At 35.2% G+C, this 25,170-nt stretch overlaps 3 protein-coding genes across 3 annotated transcripts; all 3 read right to left on the bottom strand.

Annotated features, from left to right (window-relative positions):
- Positions 1–4,740: 4,740 nt before the first annotated feature.
- LOC145580051 (putative pre-mRNA-splicing factor ATP-dependent RNA helicase DEAH5) lies at positions 4,741–9,371 on the bottom strand. The gene is made up of 2 exons (XM_081637372.1): positions 6,038–9,371; positions 4,741–5,306 (listed from the first exon to the last, which is right to left on the bottom strand). The coding sequence occupies exons 1-2, from the start codon at positions 9,289–9,291 to the stop codon at positions 4,913–4,915; spliced, it is 3,648 nt and encodes a 1,215-aa protein (XP_081493498.1). The 5' UTR covers positions 9,292–9,371; the 3' UTR covers positions 4,741–4,912.
- Positions 9,372–12,767: 3,396 nt separating this feature from the next.
- LOC145578894 (DNA repair protein recA homolog 3, mitochondrial-like) lies at positions 12,768–17,983 on the bottom strand. Its single transcript, XM_081636192.1, has 8 exons — positions 17,742–17,983; positions 17,133–17,193; positions 16,535–16,749; positions 16,166–16,253; positions 15,089–15,261; positions 14,669–14,815; positions 14,199–14,330; positions 12,768–13,542 (listed from the first exon to the last, which is right to left on the bottom strand). Exons 1-8 carry the CDS (start codon positions 17,796–17,798, stop codon positions 13,165–13,167), a joined length of 1,251 nt encoding a protein of 416 aa, XP_081492318.1. The 5' UTR covers positions 17,799–17,983; the 3' UTR covers positions 12,768–13,164.
- Positions 17,984–19,646: 1,663 nt separating this feature from the next.
- Positions 19,647–23,499, bottom strand: LOC145577772 (protein DETOXIFICATION 16-like). The gene is made up of 8 exons (XM_081635222.1): positions 23,188–23,499; positions 21,874–22,418; positions 21,446–21,532; positions 21,270–21,326; positions 20,539–20,777; positions 20,287–20,405; positions 20,059–20,145; positions 19,647–19,718 (listed from the first exon to the last, which is right to left on the bottom strand). The coding sequence occupies exons 1-8, from the start codon at positions 23,497–23,499 to the stop codon at positions 19,647–19,649; spliced, it is 1,518 nt and encodes a 505-aa protein (XP_081491348.1).
- Positions 23,500–25,170: the final 1,671 nt, after the last annotated feature.

Genomic DNA, 25,170 nt, shown 5'->3' with positions numbered 1-25,170 from the left:
TCTTTTTGGTGTATTACTTTACGTTTGGCCCATACCATAAACGGTCATGAGAGACTGCCACATAACTCTCACATACATTACTTTTGAACTCACCAGTTTTCTCTCGCATAAACTCCACCCAACTAAAACTTAAAAATATACTCTAATGGCCCAATGGGACAACCTTAGAGGGACGGAGAGAGTAGTATTAAATCGAGTTTAAGTAGACTCCACAGGCTTCCAAAAGGTGAAATTAAGCCCTACAGGCTACAGCAAGACACCACAAGAAAAAACAAAGCATGGAAACTATCAACACTATAATCACCTTCTCCAACTCAATAATGAGATTATGGGACCCTGCTTAAATTCTTTTCTACAATTCCACAGTATGCCTAGAATTCAAAGGGTAATATGTTTTTCCAATGTACAAAATTTCTTCCTAGTTAATCTTTATTCTTCCAAGAGGCAGCGTGGAGGAAGTGGTGGTCACACCCCATTAGTTGATGTCCAAAAACAATGCATCAAGGAAACTACTAAGAAACAGGAATATATTGGATCTACTTTGTCACTAACCTCCTTTGATTTCAAAGAGCTGTGTTGGGGTGCAGAAACTTCAAATGATGTGAACCCCACCAATGTCACTTCAGTAATCCAATCATTCCTATCATTCCTGCTTCCCTCCACCAAATTATCTCTAATAACTTTCATCAGAATTTCACAACCAAATGTGTCCTTGATAGGAAGAATCCAGCACGACACCATATACCATTGAAAAAGAGCACATTCAGCTTATAGAATCAATTTCAGACAAAACGTCAGCAACAAAAAGGACTTGGAGATGGTCTGAGCTAGAGAAACATCTCTAAATTTCAATAAATGTAAGCTCAATGATTTACTTCAGCCACTGTAATACATATTGAGACACTATTTGTCAGGCTGACAGAAGTATAGCTATTGAATGGAATACTAAGAAGAAAATAATTTAAATAATAAAAAATAAAAATATGACACCATTTAAAGTCAAACACTACCCGAGTACTACCCACCCATTTAACACAAATGTGTGACAACATTAATGGAAAAGATATAGAGCCTTTATCCAAGAAAAAATTGATAATAATACAACGACAACAACAACAATAGCAGTCCCAAAATAATTTGGAGTCAGCTAACATGAATCATTTTAAGGAACCGTCCGACAAAGAAAGAGCATCCAAGTAAAAATGTAAAATTTAAGAGTTTTAAAAGGGTACCAAGAATAAAAGTAAGGAGTGGTAGTGATAAACATGCAAGTAAAAAAATCTAAGAATTCTAACACTCAGCTTATAACCTTGATAAACAGTAACTAGAACTTCAAGAAATCTAAGATCCTACTGAGTACTGACACCAATACCACCAAGACTGTAATATGCAGACAAATTTTGCTGAACAATACTCATGACTTCATAAGTGACATTATACATCTCAAACAAGCTAGAAAAAGGAAGGACGATTCGGAAATATATTTTTAAAAGCGGCCTGATATGCTCCAGATTATACATTTCCTACAGATCCCCAAGGAAAAAGGGGCATTTTAGGATGCCACTCAATTGCAAGGTATCATCCAATTACAGTCTCAATGCTAACCACACATACTGAAGTCTGTAGCCATACAATCAGAAATGCAAGGGTAAGAATCCCAAAATCCACACCCATTTTCCATTATAGACTCATTGTTTAAGCCAAAAAAAATCAAGCAATTAAACTGAATAAGATAATTACATGATCCTACAAAAAGAAATAGCTCCTTTTGCACGCCAAAGTAAACTCAATGAGCCATACTCATTATGGTTAGTAAAAAAGTGAGAGACCAATCAACATCTTTCATCTAAGAGAAGTTCAATCAGTGCAAGTTCAATATTAAGTTCAATATTTGGTCTATAGTTGACAGAACAGCATACAAACAAAAGCATCTGATAATAAGCTTAGAAGATAGAAGTTTTTCCAAATTAGGAGAATAATATATAACCCTTAATATTTATTACCATCTCAGTAGCCTTAGCTTAATTCCGTACACTGAAAGGGATTGAAAACCCAACAACAACAATAACAGCAAAGCTTTAGTCCCAAAATGATTTGAGGTCAGCTAACATGAATCATCATGAGGAATTGTATGATATAAAGAAAAGGACAGAACAAAATCATCATTTAAAAGAGTTTATAAAAAGTTGAGTAAAGTGAGTAAAGGAAAGAGCTCTAAGAAAAATTAAAGGAATTTATCAAAAAAAAAAAAAAAAAAAAAAAAAAAAAAAAAAAAAACCAAGAATAAAACTCAAGAAAGTGAGTGAAAGCCCATGTAACTAATTATCGATTTCTGAAGACAGTAGTATCTAATTCTCACAATAATCTTTTCTTAGGTTGTTGGAAAACCACAGATGCTTGATGCTTCTTAGTTTTGTGTTCCAAACCTTGAATCTCTCCAACAGCAATATTCTAAATTTCATATGAAGTGGTTTCTACTTTCCCCAACAAAGTAAGAACTTTCATATTGGAGACTTGGCACTTGATATTCAACAAAACTTTCAGACAAAAGAAATGGGGGCAAGCTACCCATAAAGGAAAAAACAGAACTAAGTAAAAAAAATAAAAAGAACGCACAGGGTACTAATTAGTGTTTTAGTCAGTTAACTTTTATTTAGTACAATTTGAACGATAGGGCCTCATGAATACCCCACACATTCCATGCCCCATCTAGTGCACAGTTTAGTACTTAGTAACATAAATATACCTAAAAATTCTTAACATATATGGGAACAGTCATTTGATTAAACACTACTACCATACCCCCTCACAAGAAGAGGACTGCAATAACAGCTAGACAGAGTACCAAAAAATGACATATGAGACACAAAGGAGGTATATTGTAGTTTTATTCTCTCCAGTAAAACCACCTAATAATTCAGATCTGTAACAGAGCCAAACTTGTATTGTTTCAGATTTCATATCAAAGAATTAGTGCAGCTTCTGATTCCAGTCAAGTAAATTTATCATCAATAGAACTACTTTCCATGTTTTATTCCAAAATTATGATGCACAACTTATTTCTTCATTACTAACTACGGGGAAAAGGCATGTAACCAAAAAAAAAAAAGCGTACACATTTTTCTTTCATAACTAATCAGGTCCTCACTTGTAGCAATTGCTTTTTAAATATCTGATTATATATCAATTATTATACAACCAGCTCAAGAGTAAGAAACCATTTATGCTCAAGAAGAATGCCCATACAAAGGGGTGTGGGTAATGATCTACTCAAGAATTTATTAGTTGGTGTGGCATCAGAATCCAAGGAAATATTAATGTGACATTAACAAAGGAAAAAAAAAAAAAAAGAGAGAGAGAGAGAAAGGGAAGGGGGGAAGGGGGGGGGGAGGGAGGTCTTTCATGATGCATCAAAATGTTTGGACAGTTTATGTGGACTTATTCCAAAGTATGCCATCAGGACAAAAACATAAATGCAATGTAACTACATGACAAACAAAAGGAAAACATTTTTTTTTTTTTTTTTTGAAAGAACAAAAGGGAAACATTAAATATGAAAGAAAAAAAGAAGTAACCATTCATAGCATACTTCGTACTAAAATATGATAGAGTTGGCATAATAAGGCTTTAGCAATTCATGCCCAAAGGCAGAGCCATACCTCAAGAATACAGAATTGTACAAAATATCAGCAAATTCCTGTTCAAGCAAAACCCATTTTGGTGACCTTCCTGAAGCATTTCCTACATTCTGTGAACAAACTTCAAGAATCATGAATCTGTTATCCAGTCATCACCAAACCTACTTATATCAGCGAATTTTATCTAGCAGCACAACAGTAAATCCCAAATTCAAACAAACAAACAAAATTAAAACCTTATTCCCAAAAGGATAAGATCAGCTGCATAGACCAAGAACCTCTCACTTCAAGTTGAAGTAAATATTCAATTCCACAAGTAAAATTCAATATTCTTTTTGCTCATTCCAAATTCAGTTCCACAGGACACTAGACAGTCTAATTATTAGTCTACAGAGAGTTATACTGATAAAGTGATTATCATTTGAAAGGAACTCCTAAGCTGCAAAATGATCCTTCACTCTTCATGAACCTCGAGATAGGATATGCATAATGTCAATCACAATTTCCCTGAAGCATATAGTATTCATAATAAAAGTGTACAACTTGAAACCAGAAAACACCTTGCCTGTATGGCAAATCCGATAAGAATAGGATCCAGCCAGACATTCTTACTGATCAACTTTCAAGTAATGATACATGAGCAACACTGAACACATAATCATATGTCAAACAAGTGGTATCCATGCCCCCCTGAAAAGGAGAACAAGGATTCCAGAGATCCATCTTTCATAAAAGGCACAAAAACAAAATAACAAACAAAAAAAAAGGAAAACAAAATGATTAAAACACTTGAGTGTCTTACCCTCTTATATGCCACAAAGCACATCAATCGAAGACTCATAGAGAAAAGCAATAAGCCACTGAAAGCAGCTCAAACAAACTCCAACAAAAAAAGTAAAATGACGTCCATATGCACTAGCAGTTTAACCAACATTCCAACAGAAATTTACATATACATCTGGCCTTTCATTATACAGGGTAAAAACACAGCTCTTTCAAATTCAAACATAAGATTCTGCATTGGCAAATTATATAATTTACATAAAGCTGTATAGTTAGTTGAAAATTTTCCAAGTAAAACACAGTACAGAACAATATCAAGTGACAAAAACTTCTGATTTCAATAAAAGAGATGGAAACTCCAAAATTTTACAGAGAGATGTATCTTCTATAGAAAGAAAAGTGAAGCAGATATTGGCATTACATGAGTTAACTCAAAAACATACATTCAAAGGGTGCATTGAGGAGACCTGTTATGAAAATCGAAGAGAAAATTAAGCACGCCTTTTGCTCAAACGCCAAGAATTAGGCTCATGATATCTATCATAAAGTGGCTCAATGCGTTCTTGACGCTTCCGCTTGCTCATTTTTGTGGGATCTGCAACTTTAAAAAATCTAGGAGCCAACTCAACAAGCCACTTTGGATCCACAACAGTCACTTCCCTCATATATTCTTTTGTGGTCATAACCAATTCATGGTAGATCACCCAATCTGGTTGTCTCTGAAATAACGCACTGCTAGGATGGATGTAAACAGGCTGATTTTCGACCAGCGTTCTGTAACCCTCCTGCGGATCTTTCCTGGCTGCATGAAAGAAAAATCCAGCGGCGATTGCTTTTCTTATTTTGGTAAAGTCCTTCCCAGCGCTCACAACATCCAATTTATACCTAAGAAAAGAAATTCATACAATTTAGTGAAACAAATATAATATGTTTGGCCTTGAAAAGTATGCTAACTGTATCAGTATTTCAATAGCATCAAATCCAAAAAACTGAACCAGCAAAAGCAAGATTTAAATATTTAAAAAAACTTAAACCCAAGTAACAGATCCAAAAAGATGAAGAGTATCACCACAAGCACATTTGACCCAAAAGTATGATACTCTCTCTGGCTACAATGAATCAGATTCCATATTAAGAAACAATCTCAGAACTTGTAATAAAATCAACTTGCGGTTTAAAAAATACTGACTGCTAACAAAAAATTATAAAACTCAAGGAATATGGAAAAGATGTAGCAATCCCATTCCATTCAAAATTAATTTCAACAAAGAAAAAAAAATCTCCCAATTCCACCATCCAAGGCCCAAAAGAATTATTCTCTCCCACAATAAGTTTGTTTATAGCTATAGCAATACAACTTTAAATTTAACCAGAATGACACAACATAAAATGTCACAATACATACTATTATTCAATTAATGATACCCATCTTATCTAATGGGTTGACTGAACTAATGCTCATTTCTACCTCTTTGTTTAATTGTTTCTCCCCTATGCATTCAACTAATACAATATTTTACAAATGATTTTTTTTTTTTTTTTTAATGTGCCTGTCTGAGTGTATATGAACAGAGCAAAACTAGGTAAAAGAAATATCATGAGTTAAGATGGCTTACTTGTCCATAATACTGAGAAGTTGTTTCCTGACATCTTGTGCCCTACGCAAAGATCGGGACTGGATAAAATTTTCAAAGCACCATGGTCCAGAAAAATTTTTCGCTTTCCAGGCCTCATAGACAGCAAGCAGTGTTAGATGATCACCCTCAGGCTGGAAAAATTTGGCCCTCTTTTGATCTGCTTGTGCTTGTTTCTCCCTAGGTCTGTAGAACACATTGCCTGTCGTAATCATTGCAATTATGGTCAAAATCTCATCACTACAGCCAAGGTCCACACTGGCCAAAAGCATCTTCGACAATGGGGGCTCCATGGGGAACTCTGCCATCTTCCGACCCAATTTGGTCAGAAGGCCTTCCTCATCCAAAGCTCCCAGACTATACAATTGCTCCATAGCAGAAATAAGTGCTTGAGGAGAAGGAGGATCCATAAAATCAAAAGACAGCAAATCATTAATTCCCATTGCTTTCATAGTCAACGTAGTCATTCCAAGATTGATTCTCTGAATCTCTGGAATTGAGGTGGGAGACATTTCATTTCGATATGCACTCTCTGTATAAAGACGATAGCATTTCCCAGGCCCCGTACGCCCAGCACGACCTGCTCGTTGCTTGGCTGATGCTTGTGAAATTGGGGTTATAATAAGAGAATCAAGCCCCTGCTTCGGATTATATACATTTTGCTTTGCAAATCCCGGGTCAACCACATAAAATATCCCATCAATGGTCAAAGAAGCTTCAGCAATATTCGTAGCCACAACTACTTTTCTCTTCCCAGGAGGGGCAGGATCAAAGATCCTAGATTGCATTTCACTAGGAAGGGCACTATAAACTGGAAGAATTATCAGTTCAGGAACATTTTTGCCAAGAACTTTCATTCTATCATAAAGACACTGGCACGCAAAATCAATTTCCTCCTGCCCGGTAAGGAAAAGGAGAACGTCACCTTCAGGCTCTGTCAAGTGAATCTGTAGCACTGTGATTAAAGCAGCATCTAGGTAATCAGTCTCAGGTTGCTTGGTATACAATATCTCCACAGGAAAGGTTCTGCCAGGGATAGTGAAGATATTACAATTAAAAAAGTAGCCTGAAAATTTCTCTGCATCCAGTGTAGCAGAGGTGACAATCAAACGAAGATCAGGCCTCCGATTAATTAGCTGTTTGAGCAACCCAAAAAGGACATCTGTATGTATTGTTCTCTCGTGAGCTTCGTCAAGCATAACAACTGAATACTGACTGAGATTTTCATCAATCAGAATCTCCCTAAGAAGCATACCATCTGTCATATATTTAATCACGGTATCTGGACCAGTACAATCCTCAAATCGGATAGCATATCCAACTTCCTCCCCTAATCGACAACCGAATTCCTCAGCAACTCTCTTGGCTACTGACATTGCTGCCACTCTACGGGGCTGGGTACACCCAATTTTACCTCTAGTGGTGTAACCTGCCTCTGCAAGATACTGAGTTACCTGGGTAGTTTTCCCAGATCCTGTTTCACCAATCACAACCAAAACCTGGTTATCATGCACAGCTTGGATCAACTCTTTCTTTAATTTGTAGATGGGCAAGCTATTCCTTTGCTCCTGGATAGAGAGCTTGGACTTCTGGCCAAATGCCAAAGCCTTACCATAAGCTTCCTTTTTCCATTCTGGCATATCATATGCTGATAAGCCAACACCTCTCAACTCCTGTGCAAGATGTCTCTCCCCAGTTTCTGGCATTGGATCTTCCCAAGGACGATTAAGATCCTTTGGAATTGAATCAAGCATTGTCCTCTGTTGTTGCTCCCGCACCTCTCTTCTTTCTTTTGTAAGAGCGGACTGCAGAGCAGCAGCACGGCTCATGGAGCCCTCTGGATTCTTAAAGATTTTAACAGGTGACATGTCAGCAGAGTATCGTGTTTGGCCCTGCAGAAAAGCAGGTTCATCTTCGTTCAATTCTATCTCAAGCTCTTCTTCAGCTGTTTCTTCCTGATAAAGCATCCCATCACCTTCATCGTCGAAACTGGGAAACTCCCTCACACTCAGAACCCCTGACGCAATCAGCTGCTGTGTTTCCCACTTTTCTGGAGAACTCATACGCTTCAGAGGGCGACGTGAAGAACCAGACACATTCTCTTCACCTAACGGAATCCCAGAAAGACCTATCCTCTTGTTTGACCCTATTCCACTACTAGGATTCGCCCTTAATGTATCGTCTTGTGAACTCTTCTTCTTCAGAGGGAGCAAATCTTTCCCAGTATCTTGATCCACATCCTTCATTGAGAAACTCAACTTCTGGCCCGAAACTGAAATCACCTTCACATAAACCTCTTGACCCCTCTTCACAACATCTTTAGGATCAGCAATCCGCCTATTTGCTATCTCAGAAACATGAACCAACCCCTCCTTACCCTTAAAATCGTGCAATTGAACAAAGCACCCCATTGACATTACTTTGGAAACCTTTCCCTTATAAACCCGAGTCAACAACTCAAGTTCATCAGTCTCCGGCCTCTGATTCCTCCGATTGCTACCACCTCCCCTCCTATCACCCCCTTCCTCATCACCACTCCCATTCTCATACCTATCTCTCCTACGCCGTTCCTCCACCACACGCCCTTCCTTCCCATGTCGATCATCGTACCGCTCATTATCACCTTCCCTATACCTCTCCTGCCTATCATGTCTTCCTCTCTTATCCCTATCCCAATCCCTTTCTTTATCCCTACCATTCTCTCTACCCCTTTCTTTATCCCTATGAGTACCCCGATCCCTATCCGTATCCCTATCCCTACCTCTACCTCTACCACCGTCCCTATCCCTATCTCTATCCCTATCGCGCCGATCCCGGCTCGTCTCACCCCCATCTTTATTATCACCCTCCTTCCTCCGCCGCTCCTCCGCCTCGGCCTCAATCTCCCTCTCCAATTCCTTAACCCTAGCTTTACCATCAGCAATCGACAACCCAGAAAAACTGGAATCACCCTTCCCATCAAAACCCTTATTCTTAGGTTTAGGAGGTAAAATAGCATGAATAATCGTTAACAAAGTTTTAACAAAGTAATCAGGCATTTCAGCACCGTTTTTCTTCAATTCACTATCAAATTCATCGACTGTCTCACAATTATGACCTAGATCAGTGATGAATTCGGCGAGAACTTTGTCGCCAACACCGACATGAGTTTCGAGTTCAGAACATACCTTTGATACGAGAGAGATATACGTCAAAGTTTCGAAATTGTCGCCATTGATTTTTTCCTGAGACGCCATTGTTGCAGAAAATCGAAGTTCGAAGGTTTTACGAATTTTTTTGGGGTTTCAAAATAGGAAATAAAAAACCCTTGTTAATGAATTATGATTGAATAAAAACGTTTTATATGTGAGATTGGGGTTTTGAGTTTGGCGGTTTGTGGTTTCACCTGGTTTTGTTAACTTGAAGTTTCCACTCCATTAGGATTTAGGAATTCTATACCGATTTAACTATCCAATTAACATTCGGATAGATTATACGGGGCGTTTTCATGGTGAGAAAATACGTAATACTCGGTACAAATTTAACTCCCTCCATTTTTTAAATAATTGGTTCATTTCTCCGTGCGCGAAGTTTTAGGAGAAATTGGAGAAAGTAATAAAATATGGAGATAGTGGAGTAGGTGTAAAAATAAAAAATTGCAAAAAGCAAAAGTAGTGGAGAGAATTGAAGGAAAGAAAATATAAAATTGATAAAATATGATCATGGTGGGTCCACTAAGTGAGATAAATTAATTAAATACTAGATTAGTGCCCGTGCGATGCACGGATTTAACCAAAAAATTTAATTTTGCATAAATTAAAGTTGTATGTTATTATTGATATAGTTTGAAAATCAATACATGTTACTACAACAATAATAATAATGTTTGATATTCTAATCCTTAATTCAATGGTACGTACGAAGTGAAAAAACAAACAAAATAGGGAGGTGATATGGTAAAATGGGATTAAATATTTTAGCTGATAGTCAAAGTGATCTTGCAATTTTTTTGGAGAAAAGAAAATAGTCACATTAGTTTAGTTTTCCCAGCACAATATAAAATGCATCTCATTATATAAAAAAGTATAATTACCCAAAAAAAATAACCAAATAGGAAATCGATTATATTATACAAATATTATTTTAAAAGATTTTGGCAAGAAAGATACGAATTATAATATTTAGAATAAAATTTGAGTTAATTGTGTATACATAGAAGATATAAGAAAACCAACAACAAATCATATTATATAAATATTCTTTAAAGCATTTTTGGCAAGAGAAGATGAAAGATGGTTTTGGAGGGAAAATGACAGCACCAAGAAATGACACGTGTCATTCTTGGTGTCTGTTTTAGTATTATATTATTGATTGTAAAAGTTTTCCAAATAAGGAAATAGAGCAACTATTTAATAATGGCCGAAAAAGAAAAGTGGAGCAAGTATTTCAAAACGGAGTGAGTCTGTATTTAGGATTAAAATAGTAAATTACATTAAATAAGTATGGACAGGCAAGGCAGCATGGTAATTTATTGAGTTTATATTTTAACATTAGAAACTCAGAAAAATGGGCAAAAATTATCCTAAATTTGGATATTTTTTTTTAAAATAATCCTAACTTTAGGGTCACTCGCTCAAAATGATCCAAAGTGACTAGTAACCTGTTAAAGAGGTTTTTTTTTTCTTTTTTTTTTGTATTAAGTGACACGTGTCAGCGAGATAGGGTGAAAAAAACCCACATAACTCCACTGGCCACCACCACTCAAGTCGGGCTCCCGACAGTCCTCACCATTTCGACAGCCAGCCCACCCCCACTCCCGCTGGCGCCCAGACGACCTTTTCCTACGTCGGCCTGTCCCCACTCCCCCTACCCCACTATGGGCCTGTTTAGATTTATTAAACTAAATTGTTTATGAGAGAAGGAAAATTAGGAACTAAAATGAATTGAACTGAATTGAAGAGACAGGTCCTAAACCCACCACCCGAAACCCCCAAATACCCAATCCGAAACCTCAAAAAACCCTCCCCCACCACTTTAAACCCTAAATCCAACCCTCTCTCACCCTCGGAACCGTGGGCAACGAAGTTTCGAGGGTGGGGGAAGGCCAAATTTGGGATTTCGTAGTGGTGGAGGAGGGTTTTTTTTTTTAGGGGTTTCGGGTTGGGGGTTGTTTTTTTTTTTTAATAAAAAAATTCTTTTTAAAAAATATTTTTTTATATCATTTTCAACCAATTAAACGGTGGCACGTGTCATCTTAACATATTATAACAAGTTAATTAACCAATTAGGATCATTTTGAGCGAATGACCCCCAAAGTTGGGATCATTTAAAAATAATTTAAAGTTGAGATTGTTTTTACCATTTTTTTCCAATTTTATATATTTTTCAACAAAATTATGTTATTCAAGCTACAAGTTTTAACAATGAAATGCAAAGATCAAATAAATAATTGATACAAATAATCCTAACTTTCCCCAATTCGCTCAAAATAATCCCAACTTTGGATTATTTTTAAATAATACGAACTTTGAGGGTTATTCGCTCAAAATAGTCTCATGTTACCGGTAACCTAATAAAGAGGTTTTTTTTTTGGTATTAGGTACACATGTCATAACATGATTAGTTGAAAAAAAATTAAATAAACTTTTTAAAAAAACAACCACATCCACCACTAACTTTCCGGCAGCTGCCTCCTCCCACCGCCCAAAAACCTCGATCCCCCTCCCCTAACCGCCGCCGCGCCTAGAACCCCTCTCCCCCGCACTGACTCTGGCGCTGCCACTCCCCATACCCCCTAAACCACCAAAACCCCCACCCGAAAACCTCCTCACTCATACCCGAAACACCTAAAAAAAGCAACCCCACTGCAAAAACTCCCTAATCGACCCTCTCCCACCCTCAATACGTTAGTCACTAGGGTTTCGAGGGTGGGGGATGGCCGTTTGGAGGGTTTTGCAAGGGGATAGTCGTTTTTAAGGGAGTGGAATGGGCGGTTGTGTCAGATCTTGATAATGGTGGTTTTAGGATCGGAATAGGTGATTTAGGTGATACGGGAGTGGAGCGACGACGCCGGCACGCCGGAGGAAGGGTCTGGGCGCTGACACGAGGGATTTCAGGCGGAGACGGAGGTGGGTGGTTTTGGGAAAGTCATGGCTGGTGGTGGGAACGGTGGTTGTGGGTGGGGCTGGGTTTTTGTTTAATTATTAAAGTTTTTCTTTTCTTTTCTTTTTTTTTTTTAATTTTTAATTTTTCAACCATTCATGTGATGACACGTGTTACCGTGACTTGCTATAACAGGTTGGTGACCGGTTGGAACCATTTTGAGCAAATGACCCTCAAATTTCGGATTATTTAAAAATAATCCAAAGTTGGGATTATTTTGAGCGAATCGGCAAAAGTTGAGATTATTTTTATCAATTTTTCCAATAAACAAATGATATTCCTAAAAAAAAAAGTGATATTTTTATAAATTCCTTGAATAATGTATGATTAGAATGAATAATCTATAATTAACTATGTACACTTCAATAACACTTGCCAAAAACAATATGTGTTGATTATTCTTACCATTTTTTTGTTTTTTAGCATTCAATTGATATGAAATAACATAGAAATCGAAAAATTTAATATAATATTAATTTAAAATTATCGTGCATGACACAAAATCTAACCTAGTAAGAAATTAAATCGCACTGTACAAGCTATCTGTGTGTCAATCCAATCACTGCATTTTAGGCCAAAATTCTTCATAATATTCCTCCTGATACTATGATACACAACTGAGCTTTGCTACCACCATAAACCAGGAAATTTGAGCTGTCTTAAATCAGTGAAATATACACTATTCAAAATTTCAAAGAGCTAACCTCACTCCTATAATACATTGGGTGTAGCTAAGAATCTCTCCAATCTTAGAGACCCGCCAAAACTCTACTCACCCATCCCAGCTTAAGCACTGATATATTAACTTATAGGTCGAAGTATACCCTGACAATTGCAAGCAAAAATCCTCTACGTATTCAGAGCCTTATATTACCTCCTGCACATGCTTGATCACAACTACTCCGAAGTAGAAGCTGCTTGAATTATCTGACACCAAAAGCCATCCAGAAAAGAACTTTCTGTATATCTTATGCTTCTGCGGCTGTGACTACATCTTCATCAGTTGCATCAGGCAGAACTGTTTCTTCTGCTGGTTCAGTGACATCTCCTTCTACAGCCTCCTCTGTTGAATGTAGTAGTTTTTCTCTAAGCGTTGTTTCAAGCTCATCTCTTTCTCTTACATTCTCAATGAGAAACTTTCTAACTGCATCTTTCCCACGGAAATTATGGCCGTTGAAGGCGTACATAGCACCCTGCTTATTTATTAGCTTGTGCTTGACACCCAGACTAATGAACTCTGCATCCCTGCATATGCCCTGGCCATACTCGATTTCAAATTCAGCAGTTCTAAAAGGAGGTGCGTGCTTGTTCTTTATGACTTTCACAAGGACCTGACTCCCGACAATCTGCAGAATAAAACAGTGCATATAGTTAAGGGAATTCATACACTATTTGCCACGATATTTTATTAGTTCTTGATCACAAAAGAGTTACAATTAAATCTTAATTATGCTTAATATAAACTCCTACACTTATTATAAACTGCCAGGCATTTGGAAAATGACTAAGACTTTAAAAAAGTTGGGCAAATGAACAAGAGTGTAATTGTTTGAAGATTGGTCCAGTTCATATCACACACAGACGAGACAGTAGATACATGACATCATCAGACACCTGTCGACTGGTCCAAAACTCCAAATAAGAGATAACAGAACCATTTGTCCATGCATTGGGGAAATCGCTAGAATACAGTCGCATGAATCTTGAAGCTAAGACTAAATACCTTCAATAGCTCAACAGGTATGAAGTCCAGAATAAGCTGTCACGAGGATTATAGCAGGAAATCTCTAATGCATAACAGCCGTCTCACCAGATCACCCCAAATCAGAATAAGGTGGAATAAACAAAGACCATAAAATGAAAAATTAATTGTACTTTATTTCACAAAGAAAAATGGTTTTTTTAGGGCCATGTTAGACTGTTGGTGTGTTACTGCCATAGTGCCATCCATGCGTCTTATCAAGGACAAAGCAAGTTTATACATAGATTACATTTTACATACCTCTTCTCCTTTCTTGACAAATGCAGTCCTCCTGATGTTCAGGCGCACCGACGCATAGAACTTCAAAGCATTACCTCCACAAGTAACTTCGGTAGGACCACCAAATCCGAAAGTTGAAATCTTTGCCCTCACCTGAAAAAATGTCATCCAGACAAAAACTTAAGACTGACAATTGTTTCAACCAAAGGAAACAGAATAAGCTCTTCTGAAAGAGCCAAGGAACATTGCACGTCTATAGTGCTCTAAAAAACATCTGAACAGCTTCCAAAAATTATTGGAAATAATGTTGATAATTTAACAGACTACACACAAGCAGTTCATAAACCTTCCTCAACTCTCAAGAAAACATATCCAATTCATAACAAAATTTGGCATTCTAAGTTTCAGTAGTTCATATCAGATGTATCTCTCTTAACAGCCATTAACAGGAGAGGACAGAGGATTACAATTTAAAATTACTTAATCTCTACCTGATTCAAAAATAGCAATATACACTGTGACTGAGACAATGAATGGCTTAATTTTCGAAGTGCTTGGCTCATTAATCTTGCTTGCATTGCCATGTGTGCATCACCCATTTCACCATCAAGTTCTCCTTTTGGCACAAGGGCAGCAACCTGCATTCAGGAATAAATGTTTTACTATATATGAGAGATCTTACAACTAATGATAAAGACAATCAATATGTTTGAGCATAGTAACCACACAGATTACAATTCAACAAGCAGGCAACAGTAGCATGGTACATTGAAATGAATACAATGATCTCCAAGCTACCTGGGCAATGAACAGCAATAATAGATAATAAAAGTGCATTTAAACTTCCTCGCCCAAAACAAAGGTAACTGTAGACACATGAGAAATGCAAGTGAAAATGGATCCTTGCTTACACTATCAACTACCACAACATCAAGTGAACCACTTCGAATGAGAGTATCCACAAGGCTAAGAGCTTGTTCACCGCAATCTGGCTGTGATAGAAGCAGATTTTGTGTATTTACACCAATAGCTTCTGCTAGAGCTGGATCAAGAGCGTGTTCAGCATCAACAAAGGCACAGTACCCTACATGGATAAAAGATGATACATGACTCATGTAATCACTAGCATGGATACAGACATGAGGTAAATAAAAAAATAAAAATAAATAAAAAAGACAATGTCGATTTTAAATCCAGCTTGCCCCTGCATTTAATTAAAATAAAAATTGACTAGTAAAAAGATCAATGCAGACAATAGTTCATGAAGAAATGGTCACTGTAGAGAAGTTGTTCTTTGTCCTATCCTCTCAAGTAAAAAATGGTGGAGCAGTAACAAGTAGGAGGAATGAAATGATCAGCATAGGTAAAGAATTAAAATGTTCAACATATATGTTAGCCAGAAAGAGATCAATTATGGGCAGTAGCCTTGATACTGAACAACTATAAGCTTTCAAACTAGAGCCTAGTATCCAACAACTCCAACTCCAAATTATCACCACATAGACTTTCAAGTTCTAACAGCAAAAAGAAAGCTACGGGTGAAAAAATTTATGCAGGCATGTCATCAAAGAACTCATACATTTATGAATCCTGTCCAATAATTGAAAATATAATTAAAAAAAAAAGTGTTCCACACAAATAAGAGGTGTATGGGGAGGGTTGAAAGGAAGGACTACTATCAGCAAACAAACACGTGTTTGACCAGTTCACCAAATATATACTCCTTCTGTCCCTATTTGTTTGCTCCATTTTCCATATAAGGATGTCCCTTAAAGATTACCACATACCTTAATTGTCTATATAGACCACCACCTTTCTCTCTCATCAATTCACTCAGCCAAAATTTAATAAAGTAGAAAATGGACATGGGGCAAAAAAATAGGGACGCAGGGAGTATCAGACTATGACAGAAAACAGGTAATGTTCATTATCATTGTTTCCATAGAAAAATGAAAGCAGGTAATTAAAATGCTGTTCAGTAACACTACCTCCTTGCTTCTGAGCTTCAGCAATTACATGAAGGGCTAAAGTAGTCTTCCCAGATGCCTCTGGTCCAAAAATCTCAACCACACGCCCCTGGAAAATCCGAAACACGTGTCATAAAGCATAAATAGCCTAAAGCTTAATGCACAATTATGTTACCTACTAAAGGTAAACTATCAAATTTTAATCAAAAGACATGCATGTGAAGAAGACAAAATACAGATAATCCAAACACCTACTAAACTAAATGAATATCATAAGCATGTCTATGCTATCTTAACATTATCATATCATATTTACTTTTCCCCTTCCAATATAGATATCTACTTATGCATGGAATATCTAAAGCGAACAAGTACCACAATAGAAAGTACCTTAGGGAGTCCTCCAATTCCTAATGCTATGTCAAGAGCAAATGACCCAGTAGACACCACTGGGACATTTCTAGGAGTTACAGACCGACCAAGCCACATAATAGATCCCTTTCCAAATGAAGTCGTGATTTGGTCTAACGCTTGTTTAAGAGCTAATTCTTTCTTTGACAGGCCTTCATCATTAGAGTCACTTCCATCTGATTTTTTCTTTCGACCTTCACCAATAAACCCATGAAAGTTAAACTTAGCAGATGAATGAGAAAATAAATGCATCAATCAATCAAAGCCTTAATCCCATAAGTGGGGTTGGCTACATGAACCAAATTTGAATATTCCATGCAAAGAACAAATGCATCATGACAACCAAAATGTTTTTGCAATAATAAAACTGCTTCTCTTTGAACAAGAGGAAGAAATTTAACACAATGCTCTAAATGGAATCCACTCTAAATAATATCAATACAGCATATAAACAAAAACACCATTCAACCACAACTATCAAAACAACAATATTGAAGCAACTAAAGTCTATAACAACTTCGTCACAATCCAGCCATTCGGCATATTCAATAGACAAAAGCATGTAAAGTACTAGCACCTTTTGAAGAAAACTCTTTGTACTGAAAAGATGACGTTCCCAACACCTCTCTCCAGAAGCTCTGCAAGCAGCAAAACATTCCATTAAAAAAAAATAAAAAATAAAATAAAATAAGAAAACCTTTCTCATAATTATACCTAAACTTGTAACAATGGCACCCACTCAACAAATTGTAGCAACACAATAATTATCGCAAGCGCATTTCTTCCTTCCACAAACCGAACTAAAAAATTAAGTACTAACCCTCCACCCGGATTCCGTTGTCGCATTACTAGTTTAAATTACATTATCTACGCGACAATTAATTCCCCAAAAGAGGAAAAATATACCTAACATTTTCCTTCTTTCTTCAACATTTAAATATTTGTCAGAACCTGGGACGAATCTAAAAAATCCTATAAACATGCAATATATTCTGCAACATTTTATACTAGTCCAAAGCACTAAAGGCAGTAAGTAAAAAATATAAAAAATCATACAAAAAATTAAATAAATCCCAAAATCACATAACAAAATACAAAAGCTATTCTTCCACAATAAATTTAAATAATCAACAACTAAAAGTTACAATAAAAATAAAATTAAAAAAAGGGTGTGCTAATAACAGACCTCTGGAGGAAACAGAGAGCGTCGCAAAGAAGAAGCATGGCGAAGAAGCCTTGCCATGGGAGATAGTTTGAGCTTGAGAGGTTAAACCCTTTGAGAAATTTGGGAAAAGGGTTCAAAAATTGGAGAGAGAAATTGAAGAAAAATTTAAAAATGTCAGAGCATTTTCTGGGAGTAATTAAAGAATTTGAAGGAAAGAAAGAGGGAAGAACAGGGAGAGAGTGTGTCACTAGTTTTTTTTAGGGTTTATGGAAATGAGTAATGGGGTTTGTGTGCAAAGTGGAGGAGGTTTTTCCCTCCTTTTCAAACTCTTTTTTGAGAAGTCCAATTTTTTTTAAAATATTTGATTGGTTGTGAACTTGTGGTCTTGTTGTGTATCAATCAATTTTGGTGTGGTGAAACATTAAAAAAAAAAAAAAAAAAAATCAAATATACAATATATATTATACATCCGTTATAAAAGTTACCCTAAAATGAATGAAAATTGTTCAATATATATAAGTTACTTTATAAATAAAAGTTATTTATGTTTTATTAATAAAAGTTACCCAAAAAAGTCTAAAAGTTACGCTAATTGAATAAAAGTTAGCTCGATTTATAGTAATATTACTGTATATCGGATGTACACAAAAGTTTTGATTGGTGTGTGCCTATCTTTTAATATAATTGTAGAGAGATTTGACCATAATCCTTCAAAACGTCAATTCTCAAATCTCATGCATTTGAGTTTTTTTTTTTTTTTTCTATAACCTCCAATTAAATAACTTTCACTTCTTCATTTCTTTTTTCTAATAACTTCCACATCTTATATACCGTGCGTTAGCACGAATACAATCTAGTTTTTGTAATTTAAGGGCTAAAACAGCCTCATAACCTTACTCGAGTAATTTGTGCTATCTTTTGATAATTCCAAGCTCAATTTGGTAAGGGATGAAATGACCCTCAAAACCTTAACATAATATTTTTCGACACGCAAATCGAAAAAATAATATAACGTAGGAGAATGGCCTCCACTAACGATTTATGTTCAGTTTCTTTGACAAAAACTATTAGTGGGAGCTTTTTTTTTTTTTTTTATGGTAGTAAAATTAAATTAAATTTTATAAAGGTAATAAAAATCAAATCAGTGTTTTTTTTAAAGATATAAAAGTCAAAATTTTCCATTATGGTAGGATTTGTTGAGTATTAGTACGAGTTTAGTTTAGTAATAGTGGAGTATCGCTAATTTGATTCGTCGATAAAGAATCATACGATATCGCAAAAGTTTTAAGTTTTTCGAATTCAAACTGACGAATCAGATAGAAATTATCTTATTGCTTACAAACAAATTATTGATCTTCTCCGCAAAAAGTTGTATATTTCAAAGATATGTGCGAGAGATGTACAATAATGGTGATATATCTATTCAATGATATTAGTTTTGATGAAAAATCATTAATCTTTTTGAATTGTTATGTATTTCAATTCATATATCTTTTATAGATGTTCTATAACTATTAGTGAATTGATTCTACAATTAAAAAGGGTAGGGTGGGTGTGGGAGTTGAAGTTATCTCTCAACATCGTCTCTTTAAGAGCTAGTATGACTAATTTTACATGTTAGTAGCCTTTATTGGGCCCAAAACATTATCAATCTGCAAGGTTGTCTGAACCTAAAATTACTCTAGTCATGCATGAGTGAATCCTGTGAATGACAATACAAGTGTCTTGGTTTTTGTAAACCTTACGTTAGTATAATAATTGTACCAACATAAAGTTTAAAAATATTAACAAGCTTATTGGTACTTTAAGATCTTATAATAGTACAATATTATACCACATGAGGTGTAAAAATATCAATGGACAATTGTCATTGTCATTTATGACTAGAGTAATTATTGCATGAACTTCCTCATCCAGCCATATGCATTAGATATATAGAGCTTGTGATTCCTCTTCAAGAATATTGGATCCAAAAACTCTAATTGTAGCTTTCTTGGCCTGGAAAAAAAAATGGTTATGTTAGAACAAGATTAGAGGCAAGGTAATCACTAATCCACAAACAACAATATAATAATATATACAATAATGATGTGTATCCAATCCACTATATTAGTTAATATTGATTTTTTTTACAAGTATTTATTCATCATTAAAGCGACCGTTTTTTTAATAATATTTTGAGTTACACATTTACATAATGGAACGATCATGTGTAAAGTGAAACTTAAAATTAAATATAAACTTTAGTAATAAAGCACAAATAATGCCACACAATGATTATTGAGTATCAAGATTTTGAAGAAAATAATGAGAAATTAGAGTAGCTAGAACGATTTACTTCTTTCTCCCAATTTGTATTCATTGTAATAGCTGATAGAGATAAGACTTGAATGAGGAACGCACTAATGAACCCTAACCAGAGACCCTACAAAGAAAGGATAGAGAGTTTCAAGGACAAATAACATGATCATTATCAAAGCATCAAATGAAAATATATGTTCTGTATATGATCAATATATGTTCGAAGTCAAATAATAAAGTGAAAGGAAAAACAGCATGTATTTACTTTCCCTCCAATGTGCATTAGGAATGCTAATAGAATAGAAATCGGAAGGCCTATGAGATAGAAGGAAGTTAGACTGATATATGCACCAATCTTTTGCCAACCACATCCTCTAGCAATACCTATGTTCATAACCATAAACGAGTTACGAATATAAGCAACAATTAAAAATGTCGAAACAATGATATATAAAAAGCTAAGAGAAACAAGTGAAAATATTTGAACAAATATTGAGTAAAGAAAAAGTAGTATTACCATAAAGAACACAGGTTACTCCCGTTAAAAAATTGGCTATTACTATTAAGGGCATCATAGTAGCCAAGTATTTGACAACTTCCAAATCTTGAGTGTATGCATAACCCCAAACATCTCGTAACATCATGAGAAGTAATCCCACTAAAATGCACTCGCAAATCGTCATACTTAAAGCCACATGAACTGCTAATCTTGCACATTGTGGATTACTAGCTCCTAATTCGTTGGAGACTCGTGTGCTGGAGAATTAAGCACAAATTTTAAAAAAATAAAATTCAAAGGATAATTAATAAAATCTTCTTATAACATTTATATACTATGGCTCTATTCTTTTGAGCTAAACTAATAGCTGAACTGAACTGAACTGAGCTAAGCTAAGTTAAGCTAAACTGAATGGAACTGAACTAAGCTAATTAAATTGAATTGAACTAAACTGAACTGAACTGAAAATATCTTCAAAAAACAAGACCTAAGTGAAAATACTGTTTCCGTAGGCTCACTTTAGGTTACATTTGTTTATAAGTCATTATTAATGGATAGTACTCCGTACTTGTTAGTACGATTGATAATGACTTGATTTGGGAAAATCATATCAAGTTTAATTTAAAGTTGATGATTAAAATATGTTAGAATCAAAGTTAAGTCAGAGTAGGGTATGTGTTTAAAAAATTGCCCTAACTTAACTTGGAGGCGTTGGCGCATACAAAAGATTTTGATATTAAAATACTTACCTCACTCCACCACTCAAGCCTTCATGAATAACCCAAACAAGTGTGATGAGATTGAGGCTGCAAAATTCATACCATAACATTTAACCATTAATACATATATATCTTGCACAATTTTTCTCTCACGAGAAAAGAAATCAAATACCCACTCTATGGTGTACATGTTTTTAAGTACTAACCATATAGAGAGTGCTGAAGTTTCTAATACTGGGTTCGGCAGATAACCTGATAAGAGGATGACCATCTCGAATGACCAAAATTCCAAGCTGTTGAAAATTATAATACATAGAAAACTCATAATGCTTTAGAATTTACGTAACAGCAAAAATAGGACATATGATCGGAAACAGGTGGGAAAATTTAGGGGTTCCTCCCTCCGAGGCCCTCCCCTCCAAGGCTCCAAGCAACCTTAATTGGTATGATTTTCAAAAGAACCCTTAAAATCTAAGGTAAAAGCCTCACCAAATTATCTTATTAAATAATGAGAAAAATCTTAACTTGTTGGTAATCTCGTATTTAATGCCACATACACTTGTTGTATTCCATTTTTATTTATAAATATATGTAGGAAGAAAAAAAGGATTCAAGCAAGGTAAACGAAGTTTACCATAGCATAGCGGTTGAAGGTATGGAAAGTCTCAAAAAGGCCGATATACCTTGTAAGGATGCAATCGAGAAGCCATTCCAAGTCTTGGAACACAACAAAGAATATTGAACATAGAGAGCTAATATCATCAAATTGATCCAATATGATACAACATTAGCAATGGCAGCTCCTTTGCTTCCAAGGCTAAATTTAAATACCAATGACCAACATATTATTATGTGCAATAATGTAGTAATTCCACTGCTAAGTATCATTGGATAGACCATATTTTGAGTTTGAAAATATCGAAAAAGACACTGAATTAAACCGTAGGGGATCAGGCCTGGGATCATGGACTTAACGTAGGATGCAGCTTCTGATGCTATCATGTGGTCTTGTCCAACAACAATTAGAATATATTTGGTGTTGTACCATGTTATGGAGATTGGGACACTTACTAAACAAAGCACCAACATGGCTCTTTGTGTGTGTAAGCCTACCATTTTGTATTGTTTTGCACCGTATGACTGACCACATACAGTTTCTAATGCACTTGCCATTCCCAACTGCTCAAACGAAGGGGAAATAAAGAACATATGTCATTAATTAGTACAAAAAGTTGGGGTTGAATGTAGGCAAATACTACACTAATCTACAATCTACAATACCAGTTTCAATTTTATAACTAGCTATTAAACTTACTCACAACTCTTAGTTCGTTTATCAGAAAATTTAAGGGCTTTTTACGATGATTAAAATGTGTCAAAGGCCATGCTATTAAGTTTATTTATTTTGGAAATGAATGAACTAGTTACACTTATCCTAGAATTTCTCAAAATAATCAAAACTAACGCAATTGTACCTTAAATTGGATGACCCGAATTAGTCTCTTATCAATATTTTATCTACTTGATTTAACTTTACTTGAATGAACAAAGCTAAGATTGATCATCTATTATTTATAGCAAGCAAATTGTCTAAAAGTCTATAACCCCCAAAGTAACTTGACTAAAATTGACCTCTCTCAAATTAGCCAAATTCAAACCAAACGATCCATTTGCCACCTATAAGCTTCATTACTATACTAATCTTATGATATCAATGTTGTGTTTGTTCTCATAATTTATTTACGAGGTACGAGTATATATTATGACAATACATACATACTTCGAATATACATGAAACTACGTGCTACTGGTACTCATAATCTATAGGTGAAGTAGAAACAAAGAAACTATATACAAAAACTTCAATTCAGATCTATATTTAGTATGTAAACCATTATACTATAAAAAGCAAAAAAAGAGTTAGTCAAAGAGATGAAGAGCAACTAACCAAAACGCTGAATCCAGTAACATAAGCAAAGGAAGTAGCCAATGAAGCAGCAGCAAGAGGTAAATTACCAAGATGACCCACAAACATGAGAGAAATTACATGCAATGAAAACGTTAATAATCCAACTATTATCAATGGCCCTGCTAACCATACTTGTTTCTTGGTTTCTTTCACTAAACTAAAACTATTATTATAACTTCCCTTTTCATTTTTCAGGTCAATCTCCATGAAATTATGAAGTTTTTCATTTTCTGTTGGTAGTGGTAGGCTAAGAGAGAGAATAGGTGATGATGGATTCTCTTGTTTCTCCATCTTTTTAGGTTATCACAAATCCCAAGGGTTGATGTATCGACTAGATTTCTATATTTGCTCGAGTTTGACTTATAGTTTAGACAGTTTAGGGCTTGTTCTCTTCAGCTTAATTTTAGCTCAGTTTAGTTCAGCTCCAATCAGTTCAGTTCAGTTTAGTTCCTAATTTTCTTCTCTCATAAACGACTCATTTCAGCTCTATTCAGTTCAGTTCAGTTCAATTTAGTTCAATTCAGTAAATCAGAACAGACCCTAGTCAATGTCAATTAGCTTAAGGTCGGAATACTCAGCAAGTGAAAAGTTGATATTTTGGATATACTGTGACTAATTCAGCAAAACCTTTACATAATAACATCTATCCTTTAGTATAATAGTATGATATCAAGTCAAAATTTGATATGTGATTAGTGCAAAAGTCAAAATAATGTACGAGTAATACTCGCGTATAATAACATCTGTCCTTTATTATAATGCTCGTGTGACACGAGATGTTAATACAAATGATAAAAAGGAAAAATAAAAATGTTAATCATACTATGTTTTTTATATTACGATGACAATAATGAAGAGCTCATAATAAGAAAATAGTGGAGAAGGAGTGGCATTAATTAAGTACGTATTTGATTCATGACTTCACCACCTTTTACGTAAAAGATGCCTTTTAAATCTTTCATATATGGTGATAATTTAGATTCACTTGCCCCCTATTTGGCATTTGTTTTCTTAAACAAAGGAAACTACTTACCAGTTACCACGTCTCAACGTCTGTACTCAGCAATTTGTACATGTAGCCGCTACTGCTAGTGAAGTGAATCAGTGAGGATTTTAAAGTTTTAAACCCGAAAACCTTTTAAATACGAAGTAAATCGATTGAGTATACTATTGTTGCATTGTACTTTGATTTCTAAAGTAATTGATCTAAAATGATTAAAAGTTATGAAATGTGATATAAGCTTGATATGTTTGATTTAGAATAATATTGCCATGTCTCTTAATATTGCCATGCATGTCTTTGATTTGCAAAATCAAATACTACTTGTAACAAGCAATTAGCTAGTGTTTTTGTTACCATTCCCTAGAAAATTTGTTAAATGACTAAGCCACATATCATACGACTGATTTAGTCATCAACAACATTATTATTGGTTCCAAAAGATCAAGGGACGAGTTTAGAAAATTTGTTAAATGGCTTGGTTGAACTGTTGAACACTTGAATGCAATATATTGGCAAATCATATACACAACCTCACAACTAATTTGACAGGTTTAAATATTCTACCGTAGCTTCTACAGTTTCTCCTACAAGTCTACAATAGTGCAGCCAACAGGTGTTATGGGTTGATGCTAATGCAAAGCACATGTATAGTTTGTGTTGACAGATTTTACGTACCGCTATCATTTGTGGATTTCATCCAACAATCAGGGATCCATCAAGTGCAAAAGCCGCAATTTACCAACTTTTATTGCTTTGTTTCAGTTTGGTTTGTACGAGCTAGTTTTAAGTGTGTGTTGCTTTTTAGTTCCTTTTACACAGTCTAGGTTGTAATCATGTCTTTTAATTAAATGATCTCTTTATAAAAAAGGAAAAAAAAAAACTCACTACTAATAATTTATACTACGTACACTACTATAAACAAACTTTTCTTTTGTTACCCAAAAATAACAAGAGCTGAA

The sequence above is a fragment of the Chenopodium album genome, chromosome 14 (genome assembly GCF_948465745.1).
Source record: "Chenopodium album chromosome 14, dcCheAlbu1.1, whole genome shotgun sequence".
Taxonomy (NCBI): Eukaryota; Viridiplantae; Streptophyta; class Magnoliopsida; order Caryophyllales; family Amaranthaceae; genus Chenopodium; species Chenopodium album.
Note: the sequence above shows the minus strand (reverse complement) of the source record. Positions and strands in the feature narration are given on the sequence as shown.